The sequence below is a fragment of the Elgaria multicarinata genome, chromosome 11 (genome assembly GCF_023053635.1).
Source record: "Elgaria multicarinata webbii isolate HBS135686 ecotype San Diego chromosome 11, rElgMul1.1.pri, whole genome shotgun sequence".
In the NCBI taxonomy this organism is placed as follows: Eukaryota; Metazoa; Chordata; class Lepidosauria; order Squamata; family Anguidae; genus Elgaria; species Elgaria multicarinata.
Window position 1 is genome coordinate 2,883,117 of NC_086181.1, and position 22,915 is coordinate 2,906,031.

Sequence of the window (22,915 nt, forward strand, 5' to 3'; positions counted from 1 at the left end):
ACATGCGTCTCCCCCAAACAAAGCAAACAAAGGGAATGTCCGTCGGTCTGCAATATCTTCTGCCCGCAACAGGAGCACTTTTTGAAGAGGCCTTGGTGTGCCATAGGCACCAAGACTAAACTAACGAATAAACAAATATCTTATTTATTTATTTATTTATTTATTTATTTATATATAACTATACAGAAAAGGTTAGAAAACTGGAGAAGAAAGATAAAGAATGTAAAATAGTAGATTCAGCTGAGGTAATAATAGCAATAAACACTAGAAGTCTCCAAACGCTGTGGACCCTACAGGCGGTTGAAGAGAACTGAGGGGATCAGGCGGGAACCCCTGAGCATGCTCAGTGGACGGTGGGGGAGGGGTTCCCGCCTAAAAAGATTTCAGCTATAGAAGTTTCCGAAGCTGGCCCTGCGCAGGCGCAGAGCCCATATGTGTGATGCACAGAGACCACAAAGAAGAACAGTATAAAACCATACTATAAAATACAATATGCTCAACCAGATAAAAACAGCAGCAATGCAAAATTACAAATTTAAAACACCAAGTTAAAATTTATTTATAGACTGTTAAAATGCTGAGAGAATAAAAAGGTCTTCACCTGGCATCTAAAAGCATACAATGTAGGTGCCAAGCGAACTTCCTTAGGGAGCTCATTCCCCAGCCGGGGTGCCACAGCAGAGAAGGCCCTCCTCCTGGTAGCCACCTGCCTCACTTCCTTTGGCAGGGGCTCGCGGAGAAGGACCCCTGTAGATGATCTTAAGGTCCGAGCAGGTACATACGGGAGGAGGCGTTCCTTCAGATAGCCTGGCCCCCAGCCGTTTAGGGCTTTAAATGTTAATACCAGCACTTTGAATCGGGCCCGGACCTGGACTGGCAGCCAATGAAGCTGCAAAAGGACTGGCGTGATGTGGTCTCGTCAGCCAGTCCCTGTTAGTAACCGTGCTGCCTTCAGTTGAAGTTTCCGGTCTGTTTTCAAAGGCAGCCCCACGTATAATGCATTGCAGTAATCCAAACAAGAGGTTATCAGAGCATGGATAACTGTAGCTAAGCTATCTCTGTCCAGATAAGGGCGCAGCTGGTATATCAGCCTAAGCTGATAAAAGGTGCTCTTTGCCACTGAGTTCACCTGTGCCTCAAGTGACAGCTCTGGATCCAAGAGCACCCCCAGACTACGGACCCGATCCTTCAGGGGGAGTGCAACCCCGTCCAGGACAGGGCAAACATCACCTCGCCGGTTTTTGTATGTACTGCTGCTAAGCCAGGTCTCCCCCATCCTATAGGAGTTACGGCTGCCAACCATACCTCGGTCTCCTGGAGAAGACGCCGCATGGTATGTTTTCTCTCCTGCTGCTTCCTCCGGTTGATGCAAATGATGATAAGCAACAACAGAACCAGAGCGAGCGCAGCGCCCACCACCCCAGCGATGATGGATGTAGCCTGGCTGTAAGAGGAGAGAGAGAGGGCGGAGCGGGAAGGAAAATGAGTAGCCTAACGCAGAGATGGCAAACCTCTTCAGCCTGCAGTGAGGGCACCTCTCAAAGTACAGAATCCAAAAGGTGTTTTATCCTAAAAGACACGCTTTAGTATCTTGTTCTGGGCCGAGAACTACATCACAGAATTTGGAGAAGTGCAAAATCCAAAGGTTAATTATGTTCCGATCATTAGTCCTTTCTGTAGTATCACTGCTTTATATCTCATCCTGAAAACTGTGAATGGTTGTCTAATAGCTGAAAACTGCAAGCATCTCCTGTTTGCAGTAATCATCCCCACGTTGTTCAGCCTTTCCTCAAAGGCATTGCATCCAAGAGTGTCTAGAGCTGGCAAAGGCCACGGGCTATGAACTGGACCACTGTGTTTCAGGTCTCAGCTTAGCCATAAATTCACCAAGTGGCCCCTGGCAAGTCTCTCCCTAGGGATACTGTTCTACTTTAGAGGGTCATTGTAAAGTTTACTGAGATAACATGTGCAAGGGAGAAAGAATACTTGACAAAAACACTAATGGAACTACTGGATATTATTATTTCATCTCTGTAGCTTTCCTGTGGATATTGCTTTGTGGTCATGTATTATTTCTGCCACACTTCAGCACACCAAAGTACTTTGTAGCCCTTAAAGCAGCAGTTCTGGAAGGTTTGCTGTTCAGTTATAAGTGCTAAAAACATAGTTTCTTAAAAAACAAACAAACAGAATATTGAATTCCCTGATTACAAATAATTTTGGCCGTTGCTGTGGCTTTTGTTCATACAAAAATTTTGTGCATTCAAATTTCAAAGTTCCATAACACCCCTCATCTTTTACATGCAATAAGCCCTACGTGCAACACCTTGAGTTCCATGGAATAAAGATGTGATATAAATAAAATTAGCCAAAGTCCAATACCCGGGTTTCTGATCCACAGGGCAGCCACGTTCATCCCGAAGCACACACCTGGAAAGAGAAACATCAGCTGCGTCATACAATCATTACATTTGAGAAACATTGCTTTAGGTGTTAAGTAGAAGCAGCTAAAGCAGGAATCCAAGCCTGCCCAAACCTGAGCTCACAATTTACAAACATTAGGGTTATGGCCATATTAATTTGCCTTTTCTTTTTGTATTTTTAATGGATTGAAATTACTAATAAATGCAAACTATAAACAATCTGGTTAAAAAATAAAACAAGCATAAATGCCAGAACAGCAGAAAGAGTAAAGAAACACAAGTTGTAAAGAAAAGAGTAAAGAAACACAATTTGGGACCAGGATACCTGAGAGAGAGCGCCTTATCCTTACCAATCCGCCCAGTCACACTGAGGTCTTTGGAGGGCCTGCTCCTGGTAGTTCCACATGACCCCATGGCCCCACTGGAGTCCACCAGGAGAAGAGCCTTTAGCGTGGTGGCCCCTTCTCTTTGGAACTCCCTGCCCCTGGAGGTCAGGCAGGAGCTAACACTGTGCTGCTTCTGGTGCCCCCAGAAAACAACTCTTTTCCAGGAAGCATTCCTCAACTGACCAGCCACCACTTTTACTGGGATTCTGTTTTTTTCCTGTTTTATTCTTATGTTCACTACTCTGGAATCTATTTTAGATATGGAGTGGTATATAAATATTGTAAATAAATAAATAAACTGAATCAAGTTAAGAAGGATTCATGTGCTTTGAAACATTAGCAACATGAGACACTAGAGGGATTTTTTTAAAAGTTTTTTTTAATTAAACCTTTATAAGCTCCATACACTAAAAGATCCCAATGTTTACCCTCAGGAAATTGTATGTCAGTTTGCTGACCTTGGCTTCCTTAACCCCAGTACAGAGGCAGCCTTTCCATGAGGCAAGATGAAGTGGACATCTCAGGTGGCTGGTTTGGGGTATCATTACAGGTGGCAGAGTGGAAGACTGAGGTATGTGAAACCGGGGGGGGGGGGGGGGAATCCTGTACAAGCATTACTGGAGTGAATGGCAGCTGTGGAAGAGCGCTACTTAATGGGGCTTGTGCAGGAGAATTTGCTGGTCCCATGTAAATTATGGGCAGGGTGCCATTTGCATTTTTGCTTCAAGCACCAAAATGTCTTGGTGCTTGCCCTGGTCCTGAATACTTCCCAGGAAGTCGTTGTCTACACACGGAATAGAACAGGACTAGGAACCTGATCCCCTACATGAATTTTGGGCTACAACTCCCATAATTCCTGACCATTGGCCATGCTGGCTGTTACTTATGGGATTTGTAGTGCACAATATCTGCAGGGCCCCAGGTTGCCTGCCCCTGAAATGGATTGAAGTGGTAGAACCCAATGGTGAAAAATGTACCCCACCACTCCAGACTCCTAAAAGCGGAGGGGTGTGTGTGGAAATACAATTTTTGAATGTTCTTCTTGTAAGAACATGGAGCAGGCTGAGATAGAATCTTTCTTCCTGATCTGTTTGGGGTTTTGTTTTTTAGGTTCAGGGAAACACCTATAACCTGTCCCAAGACCAGGGGACAAGATAGGTGATAAATGTTGCTTAAAAAATAATCATCGCAACAGTAGCAGAACAGAGAAAGAGAAAGAAAGAGAGAGCGAAAGAGAGCAGAATACTAATTAGTGGGAAAAGGGGGTCATTCTAGAACCCTCCCCTTCCACTACGTTTCAGAGCTCGTGTATCTTCGCCAGCCTTAAAGCCTTAAAAGGTTCTTCCTCCCAACTCCCCCCTGGGCAGCTAGTCAAAAGGACTGGTGCCCCTTTATAGCGGATCCCCGTCCTCCCGCTCCCTCCTCAACTCTGTTGCAAACTCACAAATGGGTGCAATTGCTTGAGCAGGACTGGCAGATGCCTTGTTCATCAGAGTACTTCCAGAGGGGTACAAAAGAGCCATCAACCTTCACACCGCTGGGACACCGCTCCACGCAGGAGAGGCCATCTTTGTAATGGGCACAAGCCACACACTGGTCGGCCTCCTAGGAAGGAAGGAAGAGAGAGGGAGGCCTTTTGTTAAGTGAAGGGAAAGGGAAGTCATTCATTTCAGCTGCCATATATGTATCTACATTTAATGACAGCCTTTTATTTAATTATACAAATTGTCCTGTTGCTGACATGACCATAGGCAGGCATAACCTACAGACCAGGAAAAAAAAACCTAGCTGCTTGATAAGAATTTAGGGATTTAGAGTCACTGGGTTTGAGGCTGTTGCAAAATTGCCTCAGGAGAAACCTGCCGTTGTTATATGTTTTATTACCTATGAAGTAAAAGGTTGTGTAACTTGGATTTTGTAATATTGTGAGCAATAGTATAGCTCACTGAGTTCAGTAGGCAAGTTAAGTTCTCCCAATGAAGTAAATGAAGTTTCAGAGCACTTCACTTTGGCTGGATCTCACACTAAATGTCTATAAGAAATTGTTACTTCATTGTCCGATATAAAGTCCTTTGAATTAAGCTCACCTAGCTTTACAACATCTAAAATCTTTGACCACGTGCCAACTGGCATTTTCGCTCTTCCTTAAAGGAAGAAGCACTATGGCTGCGTCAGCAGGACCTAGGAACATACACAAATCTTCCATAACCTAGCACATTCCAGATGTGTTAGACTAAAAGCCCCAGAGTTGCAATCTAAGACTTCTGGAGATTAGGAAGTCTTTCTTAGATTATAAGAATAGTCAGTTCTGGTCATATACAGACACAAGTATTGTATGAAAAATTAGTATGTCCTCTTATACCAGGTAAACATTTATTATTTATTATTAAAACATCTGTATCCTGCCCTATATCACAAGGACCTCAGAGTCCACATGTGTGGACTCAAAAGGTTACATATAGTATAAGCAGGATTCATTGCCTTACATCAGCCTTCCTCAACCTGGGGTGCTCCAGATGTGTTGGACTACAACTCCCAGAATGCCCCAGCCAGCTGGGAGATGCAGTCCAACACATCTGGAGCGCCCCAGGTTGAGGAAGGCTGCCTTATATTCTGTGAATTCATAAGACTGCCTGGGAACACAGGCTTCCGCTTAACACCAAAACGAAAAAACTGAATACATTCCAAGGCTTTATAACTACAGAGAAAAGAAGAACCCAATATTCAGTAAAATGGCTAGTATGCATAGAATCCCAGCTTTTCCTTTTGTAAAAATAAACAAGCTTCCAGTCCTCATGGCTCTGCAGAGAAGCTGAATAGGTATTAATTTTTAGTCCACAGACCTTTTACATTATTAGGAAAGCAATAGTAGCTAGGTCAGTCACCTGATGAAATAAACCCTAGTTAATAAAATAAATCATGTTCTTTCTTCTTAGATTATGTCACCGCATTTTTAGACCTTTCCAAGCAAACATAAAGAAACATTCATTTATGTGTGTGAGAGAAGGAAGAATGCTTCTTCAAAGATTGTTCCTACAACCTGTATTTTTTGCATGAATATGTGGCAATGCACAGACACACACACACACAGGAAGGTAGGACTAATTTATCAACATCTTGCAGCTCTAATGATCACCAAATAGAATAGTAACATGTCAATAAGATACAAAATGCAAAACACAAAGCAAAACCAGGAAAACTTAAAGAATGCCACCATACGCTGTCCCTGTGGCAACAAACGATAATTCTTTCTTTTCTTTTTTCTAAACTTGTGAGGCCATTGTAGAAACACGTGCCTCTTCCACGTTAATCATTTATTTCGGGCACTGCACAGTTTTACGCATGACTGGCTGGCCAGCTGCTCTGTTTAAAACAGGCCTGAGGAATCCTTCCTTAACATTCCAGTGCAAAAGGCGTTAGGAGAGGGAAGCAGGCCAGTGCCTCCACGGCCCCTGCTCCACAGGACACACGTGTCTGCTTTTACAGCAAGGGCCCTGTAGTCCAGCCTTCCCCATCTTAGTGCCCTTCGCAAGGGCTTTCACCATCACCAGTCACGACCATGATACTTGGGGATGATGGGGATTGTAGTCCAACACATTGAGGGTGACAGGTTGGGGAAATCTGCTGTAGGGCAACAGCTTTCCAAACTCCAGTTCAAGCAGCGGAGACTGGTGGCTCCGATGTCAGTGGGGCAGTGAATCCGCTCCGGGTTTCAGTCAGAACTCTAAAGGAGTGATTCAAGGCACCTTGCATAGCTCCTTCAGACTCCTGACTGGTTCTGTCTGAAACCTGGAGTGGATTCACTGCCCCACTGATATGCAGAGCCATCAGCCTCCACTGATTTCAAAGTACCTGGGGTTCCTCAACAGCTTATCAGGAATTCCTCAGTGAACAGATAAGTCATGGCAGAGAAGCTTCCCTGGAAAACCACTTGCCCACTGCTACCAGGCTTCCTTGGTGCAGCCTTGTGCAATGCGCACTCGCAGGGGAGCATTGGATTGGTTCTGGCACAACGGGTTGGCGCTGCGGGAATGAACCTTGCCTTTGCATGTTCCCCCCTCCCCTCCTGTGCTCCATTTTCTCCCCACTTCTGCTTAAGAAGCAAACCAGGATTACAAACCAGTTTGAACTGGTTTGCAAACAAGACATGGCTTGGGCAAACCACTTTCAGTCAGTTTGGATGTAAACTAGACTTGAGAGAAGTAATCAGAGCTTGAAAGAGAGAAAGGGTGAAGAGGATGCGTGAAAGCATCGTTTCTGTTTCCCTACCACCAAACCATAGTCTGAGTTGACCTCTTGGGTGTATTCTAGACCATAGGGCTGGGGTGGGGGGCTCTTAGCAAAGCCCCCCTCTAGTGGACCACCTCAGTGGGATATGGCAGGCTTACTTGGCAGTGGCAGCAACAGTGCTCAGATTAGCATACAGTGGCTGGGTTGGAGAGACGCCATTTTAATTTCTCACAATGCCCCAACGTTGTGGGGAATTCAAATAGTCGCTGCTTAGCCCAGCGATGCAGCACCAATCAGAGTGCTCAAAAGTGGATTAAAGGGAGCCCAGGGCAGGTATAAGCAATAGGCCCTGCCCAAGAGTTCCATGGCACTGGCACTGGTCATAATTTCTGTTCACACATGGTGACAGTGTCCCACATAGAGCAGTCTTTGCAACCCTGGAACCTGCACTAGGACCCCTCTGCAATTTGTAGACGTTCCAAGGTAGATGTTCACAGTACTTTGGCAAAGTCGTTTTACTGTGAAATGCTTAGGGATGTTAATATACTAAGCAGTATAGAAGTATTTTAATAGACAAATAAATAAAATAATGTGGAAAGGATTTTCTGTTAGTAGAAAGTTTGAGAACTGCTCCTTCAACCATGGGTGGCATTATCCGATCTTTTTTTTTTTTTTCCTTTGTAGAGACTGATGTTTTCAGCTCTCTGTTTGACTGACTGGTATCAAGTTGACAATTTCTTCACCAACCTTAGATTTTAGCGGCTGGACTGGAAGGGAGGCAGTGGATGCCTGCACCTCCTTGAACATGAACAAATGGCAGATAAAGACATACACCGTGTATGGTTGTAGAAAAGCAGCTTCAGAATACAAGAAGAGTCTCCATATGCTTCAGCCTGGCCCTCCCACTGCCCCATCCTTACCGATCCATAGCAGGACTCTGTCCCATTTTGGGGCATGCACTCTGGATGACATGAAAAGCACTGGGTCCCGTTGATGTATTCCCGAATATCTCTGCAATTGCAAATTCAAATTAACCTGGAGTGAAGTTCATTTTACAGATTCAGGACAAATAAAAGGAAGTACTTCTTCACACAGCGCATAGTTAAATTATGGAACTCACTACCACAAGATAGGGAGTGGCCACAAATTTGGATGGCTTTAAAAGGGGGTTGGATAAATTCCTGGAGGTGAAGGCTATCAATGGCCTGATGGTTGTGTACTATCTCCAGTATTCGAGGCAGCAAGCCTGTGTGCACCAGTTGCTGGGGAACATGGGTGGGAGGGTGCTGTTGCACCATGTCCTGCTTTGTTGGTCCCTGGCCAAGGGCTGGTAGGTCACTGTATGAACAGAGTGCTGGACTAGATGGACCCTTGGTCTGATCCAGCATCAGGGCTCTTCTTATGTTCTTATGTTCTCGTCCCAGCTTCCCTTATTGCCATGGAATTTTGCATTCCACAATCCATGGGTGCAATTCTCATCAGAATAACTTTACAATCGGGGCTATAGACTCCTTAAAAAAAATAGATGGAGAAGTACGTTTTGAAAAAATTGACAGGTGATGTGCATGTTACTTCTACACCTCTTCAATGGACCAAGAAAGCACAGATTTTGGTAAATGACACCGGACCCAATGTAACAAGAATATTACCTTTTATTTTTATGGGGCAGGAAAAGATCAAGTAAGTTTCTAGACCTCATTATGACAGAGTAATCTCTTTTCTGCATAGCACTGCCAGAGCCATTCTTCACCTACCAGTTTGTTTTTTCTAACCAGAAAGGCCCCCTATTCCACTTCTTCACGGTCACATACCCCTCCAGAATGCTGCAGTTCTTGACACATTCCTTCCCACGCAGAAAGCGGCTGCAGGACACACATTGAGTTGGCCCTGGTCCCCAGCAATGCCCATTGGCACACAGGGAGGAGCAAACATGGCCTTTGAGCTCTGTAGAGGGATGACAGAACGCAGAACTTGTGACGCATTGACTGGGTTTGGACGACACAATAACCCATCATGGCTTATTTCACCCATTGTAGATCATGCAACCCATCATGGTTTATCATGTCATCCATCGGGATTTTTTTTTAACCCATGGTGGGTTATTTGCCTGAAATAACCTATTCTGATAACCCAAGGTCTGCAGTAGGGGTTATTTATCTAACTGTGGGTTGTTTATCTCACTGTGTTGTCTGTTGGGCACCGTGGGTTAATTTGCTCGCCTATAGAGTCACGCAACAAGACTGAATCACAGAGCTTCCGCCACTATAAGCCCTTGAAGGTTTGCAGAAATGGGACCACTCCTCAGAGGCAGCCACCCCTAATGGGGAGGCACCCAGTCCACCTTCAAAACCCTGCGCAATTTTACCCAGGGAAGGGGAAATCCTGGGAAAATAAGCAGAAACAACCAAATATGCATGAACCCTAAAGTGCACAATTGTGCGGGTGCAAATTTGCATTTGCGAAAATTCATACTTGCTCAAGTGTGCACTTTAGGTTTAATTGTGTGCCATCCTTTTTGATGAACCCCAGGTTTTTCCTCCCCTGAGCATAATTGCGCAGGGTTTTGAAGTGAGATCGGCTGCCTCCCCATTAGGAGAGGCTGTGTATGACGTTTGCTCCTGATCCTGCAAGCTTCCAAGGGTTTATTAGTGCTGCCCTCTTTTTGGTGCACCTGGGATATTTCCCCTCCTCTGGATATAATTGCCCAGGGTTTCAAGGTTGGATCGGGTGCCTCCCGATTAGAAGAGGCTGTGTGTGAAGTGTTGTCCTGGTCCTGCAAAGCTCCAACGCTTTATAGCTCTCACCCTCTTTTTGGTACTCTTGGGATTTTTGCTCCTTGGTGAGTAGTTGCACAGGTTTCTGTTGTTGGACTGGGTGCCTGCTGACTGCAAACCTCCAGCGCTTTATAGAGATGAAACCGTGCCACTGCTGGGGTGGGAGAACTGCAGCAGGACAGGGGCAGGGATGTGTGTCAGGTTGCACACACTCGCTTAATAAGCTACCCACAGTAGCTTATTAGCCCATTCATCTGGCAGGGGATTGTGGACTATTTAAAAAAATAAGCTACTATGCGTAGCTTAGTAACTGATCATGGGCTATCATGATGTCCAAACTTGGCCATTAACTTGCTCTCAGCAAAGGCAAGGAGCTAGAGGTCAGCAACGGACATATTTCATGAAAGAGGCAAACCAATTTTAGGAGGAGCCTCACTCCTAATAAAGGCGCACCAAAACAAAACAGTGTGTGCATCTCAGGTCCTGTGCTCAATATTCTCAAAAGGGTGGGGGGTTAACTCAAGCCGGTGGAGGGTCCAGGGCTGGTTAGAGCATCTGCTTTGTATGCAGAAGGTCCCAGGTTCAATCCCAGGTATCTCCAGATAGAGACAGGAAAGACCACTGCTTCATCCCTGGAGAGCCACTGCTGCCAGTCAGTGTCAACAATACTGGGCTGGATAGGCCAATGGTCTGACTCAGTATAAGGCAGCTTCCTATGTTCATGCTCATGGATCCATCCCCCACCCCACCCTGCAGAGAGTTCAGGGAAAGAGCACTCGAGGGACAGCCCTGGGAATGTGGAGAAGGAGATTAAACAAAGGAATCAATAATTTGGCTTCGGAGGTGAACAGAAACTGTCCTTTAGACTCCCAGTTCTATGACTGAGGGCTTCTACACCATGCAGGATATTGCACTATGAAAGTGATATGAAAGAGGTATATGGTCTGTGCCAATGGGCCCCAACAGTTGTCAGTGCTCTTCAATACCGCTATAAAGCAGTCGTGTGGCTCCTGCCTTTTATATATCGCCTTCACACAGCTTTCATAGTGGAATATGCAGCTTGGTGTAGATGAGGCCTGAATCTGGGCTGGCTCACACAGCATTAGAAATGCTAAGCTTCTAAGGAACAAAGCTCCCCAGAACAAAAGAGATGACAAAGAAAACCTTGCAGGGGGAGGTGGATGCAGATGCAGTGGGCCCCGCATTGCCAACCTCCCAGGTTCAAGTCTCTTGAATAAATTACCAAATGAGCTTCAATTTGAAAACTTAAGGGAGCCAATGGAAAAACTTGCAAGGTCTGTTTGGATTCCTCAGTGATTACAAACACACACACTGCGTGGGACCAGAGGAAGCATTAACCAATTTCCAACTAGATTCCAAAGACGATTCACACAAGGATAGACCTGGATTAATTACGTGGCTGACTTCCATGGGGATCTGCTCCTTGAAAGTGGTTCGAACGATCCCTAGAACATTGCTTTGTGTGAACCTAGGTGCAGGCCAAGGCCAAAGAGTTGTTATCTTGGAGGAAATGGATCCCTGAAATTAATAATTGATTGGCATTTTCAATGTCACTTAGCTTATGGCTTGAGGCTCCTGTGTAAGCTGTTTGAGTGACCTTGTTAATGGAGCAAATAATTTCCCAAGTCCTTAGTTGCATGTGATAACTTATTAGCTAACCTTTCTAAATTTCTAGTGTCTAAGAAAGACACTCCAGTGACTAACTGTAAAATCCTTTTTAAGTGTTTAGCCAACATACATCCCTTTGTATCTACCATCCCACATGGGAACTCATTTATTCCAACCCATCTGACTGGTTTAATTATTTATTCATTTATTTCATTTTTATACCACCCAATAGCCGAAGCTCTCAGTGCCAAGAAAAGGAGCACACACTGGTTGAAGTGCTGGTACATTCATGCCTTGGCACTGTACCAGTACTTCTTTAAGAGAAGTCATAGGCTGCATAACATTTGCTCTGACTGATCCAATTTCAGCACATGTGAAGCAACAATGGGGTTCTTCAAATGCTTCAAGGCATGAAGATCAGTGAGCAAGGAGTTAAATTACAAAATTGTCTCAGTTTGGGAGCTGATATGTACAATCCAGACTTATTTCTTTTGAAATATTCAAATGGCTATAAAATTTGCACCAGATCAAGGGCACACTTTAATCAGGTGCATTCAAATGGGAGCACTAAATCTGGGGGTCTCCATAGAAGCAACTCATGTCCCATTAATTCCCACACCCTTGATTCCCAATTTTAATGAAGAATATAATGTCCGTCCCCCCCAGAAGGGGTGATCAAAGACAGCTGTGTCTGATGTTCCAGAAAGCATTCAGTTTGAGTCCCCACAATTTCTCTTACAGAGAGGGGGTCTTCAGGTGTTCATTTCAGGGCAGTTATAAGGGTAATGTCACAAGATATTCCAAGCAAATGAAATTCCGGCTTGCAAAACACAGAGATGAAACTTAGAATCTGCTAGTGCCGGGTGGGGCCGCTCTGGACACACTGCCAGCTCTTCTAACTCTCTCATCCACAGAAGGACACTTTTGCTGGCTATTCGCCCCTGCCTGACAGCTATAGGCTGACAGCCCCACTGCACGAATGCTGCACTGAGCAACCCTGAATTCTTTTACATTTGCTTCCAAAAGAGTATGGTCTCATAGCTCAAATAGAGGGGTCCTTGCTTTTCATTTGTGTATAAGAATTTCCATAGGCCTAGCAACACTCACCCATCCCACACACACCCCAAGCCTGCGGAGGGAGGTTTCTATAGGAATAGGTTTCACATACACACACTCACCACACTGTTCAGCCAGGTTGTTGTCATTCTGGAACAGTGTCTGCCGGGGTTTTCTGAAGATGTCTCCCCAAGGAACACTTTGGATTAAGCAAAGGTTGGGGTTGTGATGGATAAGGACCATTCCGCTGCTGATTTCTTGCAGTGAATGAAGGCCCAGCGAAGTGATATTGAGGTTTTGCAATGTTAGGGAATAGATTCCTCTGTCAAAAGAAAAAAGCTCCCCAATCAGGAAGGGCAAGGGAACAATAACAGAAGTAGCTTATCTCTATCTATCTATCTATCTATCTATCTATCTATCTATCTATCTATCTATCTATCTATCTATCTATCTTTACTAGTTCACTAACATCCCAATTGTCTGTTTTATTGCATTCTTAATATAAGGTAAGTTACCTTGTGAATTTGGTTAGTAGGAGGGATATAAATGGTCTCATTCCTCATGCGTTACGGAAACCACAACCCTAATGGCTTAGATGAAGAACTGTAGGGTGGGGAGAAAAGGAATGGGTTGTCTCACCTTCTTCCTGCCTTACAGCCCTTCATCCAAGCTTCCATAACAATGCAAAGAAGAAGCAGAACTAGTTTTATCAGGTCCACCTTGCCAATAACAGAGTGCAATCCCTTGCTGGAAGGAAAGAGACCAGATTTTCTCCTCACCCGTAGACCATCTCCCACTGCAGGCTTCTGCACCATTTGCAAGACTAGCCACCCTTCAGGAGGAATGGCCAATGCAGAGATCCGTTAAGGCAGGGACAGGGAACCCGTGGCTCTCCAAGTGTTGGACTACAACTCCCATCATCCCTGACCACTTGCCATGCTGGCCAGGGCTGATGGAAGTGGAATCCCAACATCTGGAGGGCTACAGGTTCTGCACCCCTGCCTTAGGGAAAGCATTCTTATACAAATGGAGACAGGTTTTGTGGATTTCATAAAACAGACACACAATGGTGAAAACCGATCTAAATGTGTTTGTCAGCATTCATCTGTGTATGATTGAAAAAGGGGAGCAAGGGTATCATGTATATTTAGAGAGCCACAAAATTCATTGAGGGTGGCAGCATTCATACATGCAAATGTTGACAGCTATCCTAAGACCACCTAGTGAGTTCAGATTCAGACATCCTGATTCATATCTTAGCCTTTTAGCTACACCACAGATGTCACCTCTGCCAAAATCCTACGAGAGAGCTTACTTGTGGAGCGCTCGTCCCCGGATCACCTGAAGATTCTGGAAGACGCTCAAGTTTGAGAGGGTTTCTGGCCACGATTCAATGTATAAGAAGCCTATGAAAATGTGGAGTCAGTTCTGGTCATCTGAATACCATGGTATCTCATTTATGATTAATTAGCAGATATCCCCGGTGTGGCTCAGGTCCCCGAAAAACGTTAATCCGCTTCCCTCCACTCGTTGCTGATGCTGCTCCTCGCTGCTCTCTTGAGGAGTAGCATCACCGAGTAGTGGAGAGAAGTGGCTCTCAGTGGATGCGGGCAGCTCCAGGCAAGGCATGCTGGAATGTGTAGCCATTTCTAAGATCTCAGGCAATCGCCACATGGTTGTGCGCGATGCCCCGAGATCTCTGAAATGCCTACACTTCCCAGCATGCCTTTGACGGACCACAGGTGGCCCCGTCCTCTGAGAGGCACTTCCTCAACAGTTGCTGGGTTGTAGGCAGCAGTGTAGGATTTGTTTTAAATTGTTTAAAAATAGTGAAATCGTGAAAAAATTGTACATTTTTTGGAACATTGTACAGGAAGACCTATCAGTGTCCCAATTTTCAAGTTTGTAGCTCATCTAGAAGTGGGTAAACATTTCTAGACATACAAACCGAACCACATATGTTCAGCTTTATATATATATATATATATATATATATATATATATATATATATATATTTTATGATACTCCTCTATAACAAGAGAGCCTCTCTTTTGTCCAGGGCAACGGCGGGGGTGTTCACAGCTACCAGGAATACATTTCTTAGATACCTGTTAGATCCTTCAGGTTCTCAAAGGCTTTAAGCTGCTCAGGGTCCAGGGGTGGGGTATTGGTGGAAGGATCCCTGGAGAGAAAGGAAGGGAACCATACTGAGGGGAAATGAAGGGCACACAAATGCACATGTAAAACAGCTCCTTCACCCCTTGCTGTTACAACAAATGCTGCACTCACGGTAACTTTAGTGGTAGCTACTTTACTTAGATTCTATTCAACTGATGAAACAGCTGCCAAAATATTTTACTCTCCACATGCTATACTCGTAGGAACCGTGGGAACATTTCTCACAGGGAAATCTGACTGGGAAGTAAAAAACAACAAAAAACAACAAGCACGCTCTAATGCAGCCTTCCTCAACCTGGGGCCCTCCAGATGTGTTGGACTGCATCTCCCAGAAGTTGTAGTCCAACATATCTGGAGCGCCCCAGGTTGAGGAAGGCTGCTCTAATGCTTCCATGGTTACTTGTTCTTCCACATAGAGACATTGATAAGAAGGGGAGAATAACCACTTGAAATGGATCTGTTGGCACGATTCACACATCATAAGCTAGGGTGGCCAAGAATCCTGTCTTATCATGATTGAGTAAGAGCACAGGCGCCCGCTGCCTGTTTGGCTCCTCCTGCAAGCACAAGCAGCTGAGCAAAGCATGTTTGTGGTTTGTTTATCGTGGAGATTCTGGCTCACCTCTCCCCAAACAAGCCAGAGTCATAAGCCGTGATTTGTTGTTACTTTATGACTGGACGATTTGGAGAAAGACAAGCCAGAATTCCTGGTTTGAATATCATGATAAACAAACCACGGATGGAGGGTCCATGACTTATTTTGCCACTCCTACTTGCAGAAGGAGCCAGGTGGGAATGATCAAGCAGCATGAACCTGCATGCTTGCCTGGGTTCTCAGCCCCCCTAGTTTATCGTGATGTGTGAACCAGGCCAGTGGATACAATTCAACTTTCATCTTCTTTTCTCCTCTCTTTTCCTCTTTTTCAACTTTGAGGAGGAAAATGCAACTTCAACTTTTAGGAAAGGCTTCCAATAGTAAAGCTTTCTAGCAATGGAATAAAGCTGCTGGCGTGACTTCAAAATGTCATGTACACATGAACTACCTCCATCACTCTCACGTGTATATGACATTCCAAAGCTGAAACCAGGGCTGTCTCACATGGCACACCTACACACAAACAGTTACAGACTTTAAACCTGTATTCACAATTACTTACCCTGCAAAGGTCTCCGGCAGAAAGGCTAAGCTGCCAAAGATCTTGGTGCAGCCGGCAAAGTGGTGGATGTTGGATGCACTGACAGCACGAATCCCTTTCAGGAACTCCCTTCCCAAGCCATAGCAGACTGAGAGACAGAGAGAGGTGTGGAATAAGGGAAAGTGTGGAGAAAGATGTGTTCGAGTCCACAGACGTCATAAGCCAACAATGTAGACCAGCCAATGGGAACATCACATCACAAGCTCCGAACCTTTGGACTGTAGGGCCAATTCAGACATTCTTGGGTGCAGAATGGTATGGGGGCTATTTCTTAGCTATTTCCAGCTAAGAAAGTCCAATAAAACCAAGGAGGTTGAAGTGGGATCAGAATACCCAAGTGGCAGAACAAAACACCAAAAGAAAATGCGTGTCAGTTTCAAAATTTGCTGCAGCCGCCATAGGTCATTTCCAAAGGTCTCTTTGACCATTTCTGCAAGCACACATGATGCCCCAGGTTGTCGGGACCAAAGCTGAAGTAGACTTGAGTGATGCAATACAAAGGCTGCTGTATAAATGGAAATGCAGAGTCCCCCTGGAAACAGCTTTTCTACCCTTGCTCTAACCCTATCCTTGCTCTTACCTCCTGGGCAGGGTTTGTTGCATTTCTCACACTTCTGCATGGTGCCCACACTCACTTCCTGGGTATTCAGAGGACACACCAAAGTACAGGAGCCGACCTCTGCAGCCAAGTAATTATCTGTAATCACAGGTGGAAAGCAAATGAGAGGTTAGAGTAAGAACATAAGAAGTGCCAAAGGTCCACCTAGTCCAGGACTCTGTCCACACAGGGGCCCACCAGCCATCGGCCAGGGACCTACAAGGCAGGACGTGGGGCCACAGCACCCTCCCACCCACGTTCCCCAGCAGCTGGTGCATACAGGCTTAGTGCCTCGGATACTGGAGATAGCCCACAATCATCAGGGCTAGCAGCCATGGATAGCCTTCGCCTCCAGGAATTTATCCAACCCCCCTTTAAAGCCATCCAAATTGGTGGCCATCACTCCATCCTGTGGTACTGAGTTCCATAATTTAACTCTGCGCTGTGTGAAGAAGGACTTCCTTTTATTTGTCCTGAATCTCCCACCAATCAGCTTCATGGGATAATCCTGGGTTCTAGTATTTTGAGAGAGGGAGAAAAATGTCTCTCTATCCACATTCTCCATACCATGCATAATTTTGTACACCTCTATCATGTCTCCCTTCAGCCTCCTTTTTTCCAAGCTAAACAATCCCAGCTGTTGAAACCTTCCCTCATAGGGGAGATGCTCCAGCCCCTTCATCATTTTAGTTGCCCTTTTCTGCACTTTTTCCAGCTCCATAATATCCTTTATTAGGAGTAGTGACCAGAACTGTACACATTATTCTAAGTGTGGTTGCACCATAGATTTGTATAAAGGCAGTATGATACTGGCCATTTTATTCTCAATTCCTTTTCTAATAATGCCTAACATATTTGTTAGTTTGCCTTCTTTACAGTGGCCACACACTGGGTGGACATTTTCATCGAAGCTGTCCACCCCAACCCCAAGATCTCTTTCTTGTTTGGTCACTGCCAGCTCAGATCCCATTCAGGTTATACTTGAAGCTGGGATTTTTTGCCCCAACATGCATCACCTTACACTTGCTTACATTGAATCGCATCTGCCATTTGGATGCCCACTCTCCCAGCTTGGAGAGATCCCTTTGGAGCTCTTCACAATCCCTTTGTGTTTTAACAACCTTAAATAATTTGGTGTCGCTGGCAAACTTGGCCACTTCACTGCAGCATATTCTGAATGTTACATACATGTAGTGTTTCAAGGAAGCAGATTCCAAGAACACATCCACGAACCCACTCACCCACCCACCCATAAAGTTAGATGATGAAAGCTTCCCTGCAGCTTTTTCAGATGCTAATCATCTTGTGAACCGGCCAGAGAGCTTCAGCTATTGGGTGGTACAGAAATGTAACAAATAAAATAAATATTCCAGAAGTGGCATAAGATCAGGGAAGGCTAGCATATTTAGTGGCTAGGTTAAGCTATGCAATGGGGAAAACATGCCATAATTCCTACATGTCGTGGAAGCTATAACTGGTCATGGGTTCCCAGCATGTACATACCATGTTTACTCATGTCTGCAGTTATCACATGGAATCATCTACATGGGAACTACATGCTATTCCCATTTTCCCATTTTGTCATGTCTGAGATGGTCTCAAGATGGCACTGGTTGACTCTGAGTATCTCAGACCCACTTCAATTGTTCTGGGAAAAGGTATATGGAACACTCCTTTTAGGATTGTACCACATCAGTGTGGGTTGGTATATACATATGTCTGAACGGGCCTCCACATCTCAAAGACCTTGCATGTAGCAAAAGTTGCATGTCAGGACAGCTAGAACTTCTCTTAGATCTGCTAGTTTTCTACATACAGGTTTTAAACATACCAGGGAGCATTCAACAAGGTGAACTGCTCCCCCATGTGCATTCTGAAATGGTACAGCCCTCTCAGTACTCTAACGCATTCTTTTTCTGAATTTTTAAAACTGCTCTGAGCTGCAGGGCAGGGAACTGTATCCTCAAGCATATCAGGAAAGAGTTTTGAGGATTATGGTAGACAGCGCAATGAGAAAGATGCATTCAGTCCCATGTTCCGATGATCGCAGGGACAAAATAATTCATTGTGGGTTCTTGCCTTGCCACCATCTCTACTGCACGCCGTGGGTTGTAGGGCGAGTATGAAGTTACATCTGCCAAGCTGTGTGACAACAGAGCAAACAACCCGTGCTGCATCATGGGCAATTATGCAAATGACAGTAATGTGACCAGCACGCGCGGGGGAGGGGAGAGAACTCATGATGGGCCCCTTTGCCCCTGCGATCGTCTGAACCCCCGATCAATATGGAGAAGTGGTGAAAAATGTGAATTCCCTCTTAGGAATGATTAAGAAAGGGATACAAAAATAAGTAGCACAATACATTTTATAAATTTATAGTATGGTCACATTTATACTGTGTACAATTTGATTTTTCCCATTTCAAAAAGGGAACTTCAAAAGGAACAGAAAAGGCTGCCAAAACATTCAAGAGGGCAGCGCACACTCCCTATGGGGAAAGTGTCTGGGGCTTCTCAGCCTAGAAAAATCCCCACGCAAGACAAGAGTTTATAAAATTTAGGAAAGATGTGCAAAAAATGGAGGCAGAAATGTTTCTCCCTCTCTCATAATACTAGAAGTCAGGATTACCCCAAAATGGATTGACAAGAGGTACAGACCAGACAAAATGAAGCACTTCGTACATCATCTTTATTGTTGTTATTTTTGTAATCGTTTTTGTTTGTGTGAACTGCCTTTGGGGGGCTCTTTATGGGTCTGAAAGTTGGAGGGGTTTATATGAACTAACAACAGAAAACAATTTTGGAAACTGCTTTCACAAGATGGGCTGCCAGCCCTGACTTACGTAGCTTTAAAAGGGGATTAAACAAATTCATGGAGAAGGCGTCTATCAATGGTTGTTAGCCATCAAAACCAAAACCAAACATGACATGTTTGGAAACAAAAATACCAGATTCTGGTAACAAAAAAATTGGAGGGGGGGGGAGCTATTAGCACCTTCATGTCTCTTGCCCATGGACTTCCTTGAAAATTTGACTGCCAGGAAATAGGTGGCTGCACTTCTGGTCTGGCCTGGGAAGGCAGTTCTTATATTCTTATGAAAAGAACCTACCTAGAAACACAAAAGAAATATGTTTGCCTGGCCAACAGAAGCTTCTTCTTCTGTTGGCCAGGCAAGGACCAACAGCCAGGCTCCTGGTATAATTACCAAGAAACCTGTGAGAGCGATTGGGCGAATGCCTACACGTGAGAGGGTCTTCTCTGCAGTGGCCACACACCTCTGGAATAAGTTGCCACTGGGATCCTCCATACGCAACACTGCAGGCTTTTAAGAAGGCTTTGAAAACATATTCTTTTATTCTGGCCTTCTCCTAATAGGATTTCTGTGTTTTGTTTTGTTTTCCTGGCTTTGTTGCTGTTTTTATTGCTGGTTGTATGGTTGGTTTTATTACTGTTTTTATTGTGTTCTTACTGTTTTTATGGTGTGTGTTTTAATAGCTCTTAATACCATGCAAGTTTTGTGTTTTATTGCTGTATGCCACCTTGAGAAGGCTTCTGCCCTGAAAGGCAACCAAGAAATATTTCAAATAAATAAAATAAATAAATACATGACGGGACCATCCCAAAAGACCTCTTATCACTTGCCTATCAGGGATGCCGATACCAGAATTCCCTTTTTCTCGAACTTCAGATTGCATGTAATTCCATATGACTTATCAGTCTATATATCATCCTTACCCTTTAAAAAGGTGAATCCTTAATGGCACTTCCCTTTACTCATGTTGCAGGGTGGGGAAAGAAGAGGGAAAAGCCTATTTCCTTTCCCGCTTTTCTGCTACATTAACCTCTAGGTGGCACTGTGGTATAGCAGAATAGTGCAAATACACAAGTGAAAAAAGCATTTTCTTTTGCTTTTATAATTAAATACCACATTTTCCTCGCACTAGAAAAACTCACCGAAAGTGCTCTTTATACACAGAAGTGAAACTGCAGGGTCATGTCATTGTCTAAAAACCCCATAAACAACCATGAATACGGCAGGATAAATGCCTCGTGCAGAAAAGTCCTCAGTTCTTCAGTAAGGACTAAGCAAAAGATTGTAAATATCCCAGGGCATTGTCAGCCCTCAAACACCGCAAAACACACATGAACAAGCACACATACAAAACAAATGAGATGACAGGGCCTTACAAGGGCATTCAGTGACACAAGTTGCTCCAAAAGTGTAGCGCCCATCTGGATTGTTCAAAGCCTCAAAGGTGTCTGGTTTGTAATTTATGAATAATGGGCAATGCAGTACACAGATTCCACTGTGGTTGAAGTGCAGACAGGCCTGGAGAAACATAAATAGGGGGGCAGTTTAAGGAAAAGGGCAAACACACTTCAAGAGCTTTGTTGTTAAAAGCACAGCATGCAAAACACAGCATGCAAAAGGGGGCAACATTTTATGACACTCGTCTAAAATACCCACTTGGGGGAAAAGCAACAAAGCTGTGTCCCTACAAAGACTCATTACTATTGGCAACAAACATTTGCAGACAAGCAGCAAGTGCAAGTACAGCACACTTGGAGGTAGACAGTCCTGCTGCAGGCAGCAGATATCCAGAGAACAGCCGTTGCCCCCCCAGTTGAAGCTTGCATCCCCAATTCCCGCTCACTCCAGCTAAATTTCTCAGATCCTCCCTGCCTGCCTGCCTGCCTCCCTCTCTCTCCCTCCCTCTCTCTTTCTGAGAGTCATGCTGAGTACTTATCTCAGACTCCACCCCAGCCGGTGAACTGCTCATTTAACCATTTGCTCCCTTGATGAAAGGTCCATGGACCATTCTGAGCTATTAGTCAGCAATCTGCCACCTGAGATGGCCCGTCAGCAGTTGGTAACACCTTGCTTTGTCAAGGAGGGAACTGAAAAGCCAGTCAACTCCAGATGCGAACAGATACTGCCCACAACCACCAGATTCTACTGGAACCCCCTGCTGGCTGACTGGATTCCACTGCCACTCTACCCCTGCTTTGCCCTGGCTCTATCCCCTAGCGCGGGGAGCAGGGTTCCTATTTCTGCAGCGGAAAACTGGCGACCCATGTGACACCATCCCAGCATCTCTAGGGAGCCTCCCTGCCAAGGCACACACTCACCAGGCAGTCAGAGTGTTTGGGTCCCATGCAGCCGGCTGCACACTGCTCGTGACAACAATCTGTTGGGCGTTCCCCCTTGCACCTCGGACAGCTGCTGGCACAGATTCTGCTTGTCACTGGCAGGGGGCAAAACAGAAATGAAAAGGTAAGCCAGAAGCCCCGTCACACCTCCTTCAGACTTCACAGCGCTCCTGTTCTACTGATACTTCGCAGGAAAGGAGGAGCTGAGCCCGGAGATGCAAGCAGCCCCACGCCCCGATGCAGGAGCAACGGTGATGCGGGAGGCCTGTTACTACTGCCACACAAACCACTAAGTGACAGCAGGGTGAGCAGCACAAGCACTCAAATGTAGTTTGACTACACGGGTCTCCCTGCAAGATGTGTCTCCCTGCTTACGCCGCTGCCTTTCCCAAGCCCTGTTCCCTCACCAGGCAACAGCAAGGGCATCCATCTCTTCCTTCTGTTGTCATCGTCGCTGTTGTTGTTGCTGGCTTGGCCAGGAGCACTTCAAAAGGGAGCGCTTCTCTCCAGTCGCCTGCCATCTTCACCTCTGAGGAACGTCTCTGGGGCCATGTGGGGCCCAGAGGCGTTCACGGGGACAAGGGCAGCGTGCGGCTGGAGGTCAGCCCTTTCCTTTGAAGCACTCCCAGCCACCTGATTTGTTTTAAAACAACCACCATCACATAAAACCACAGGCGTCACCAGAGTACTTCACAGGCACAGGGGGCAGTGAGACGGAACGCAGGATATAGCATAAGGAACTGGATTCAACTTTCCAAGAAACGTGGCTTCCAATGGAAAGGAAAGGAAAGGAAAGGTGAGTGGGTTAGAATGCCTAAGAGTGGGCAAAGCCAAGTTCAAATCACCATCATCTATAGAGCTCACTGGACAAGTCCTCATCTCTCCATCTAACCTGACTCTCAGGGTTGCTGTGAGGGTAAAACAAGGAGAGTTAACCTTCTAGGCCACCCTGAGATTCTTGGAAGAGAGGGGGAATATAAATGTCGTAAATTGTGAAAAAAATTAGGCTAGCAAAGATATGCCTGAAAGTGTGTGGGCAATGCTCTGTTGAAATCTCAGTAGCCAGAAGAGTTGCCAAGTGAGAATTTCAGTGGTCACAGGGCAGGGCCTAAGTGCCCAGCATACTACTTTGACTAGCAAAACCAAGAATTACAAAAATTGCCACAAACTGCAGAATAAATTATGCAAAATAAAAAAAATGTAATTGATAATGTGCCGCAGAATTTAGATTTTCTTGATGCAGGATTTGGAATACCTTGGCATAGACTACATTTTGGGGGGGCTGCAGAGCAA

General features: G+C 45.2%; 1 protein-coding gene across 1 annotated transcript in view; it reads right to left on the reverse strand.

The window, feature by feature from the left end:
• Positions 1 to 22,915, reverse strand: part of ERBB2 (erb-b2 receptor tyrosine kinase 2) — a 278,816-nt gene that overhangs the window by 219,313 nt on the left and 36,588 nt on the right. Inside the window, exons 6-17 of the mRNA XM_063138452.1 lie at positions 21,602 to 21,717; positions 20,660 to 20,801; positions 16,454 to 16,570; positions 15,835 to 15,961; positions 14,608 to 14,681; positions 13,814 to 13,904; positions 12,621 to 12,820; positions 8,851 to 8,983; positions 7,960 to 8,050; positions 4,254 to 4,414; positions 2,383 to 2,430; positions 1,306 to 1,444 (exon numbers count right to left, since the gene is read on the reverse strand). Coding sequence (XP_062994522.1) covers positions 1,306 to 1,444; positions 2,383 to 2,430; positions 4,254 to 4,414; positions 7,960 to 8,050; positions 8,851 to 8,983; positions 12,621 to 12,820; positions 13,814 to 13,904; positions 14,608 to 14,681; positions 15,835 to 15,961; positions 16,454 to 16,570; positions 20,660 to 20,801; positions 21,602 to 21,717 — 1,439 coding nt within the window. The remainder of the gene's footprint in view (positions 1 to 1,305; positions 1,445 to 2,382; positions 2,431 to 4,253; positions 4,415 to 7,959; positions 8,051 to 8,850; positions 8,984 to 12,620; positions 12,821 to 13,813; positions 13,905 to 14,607; positions 14,682 to 15,834; positions 15,962 to 16,453; positions 16,571 to 20,659; positions 20,802 to 21,601; positions 21,718 to 22,915) is intronic.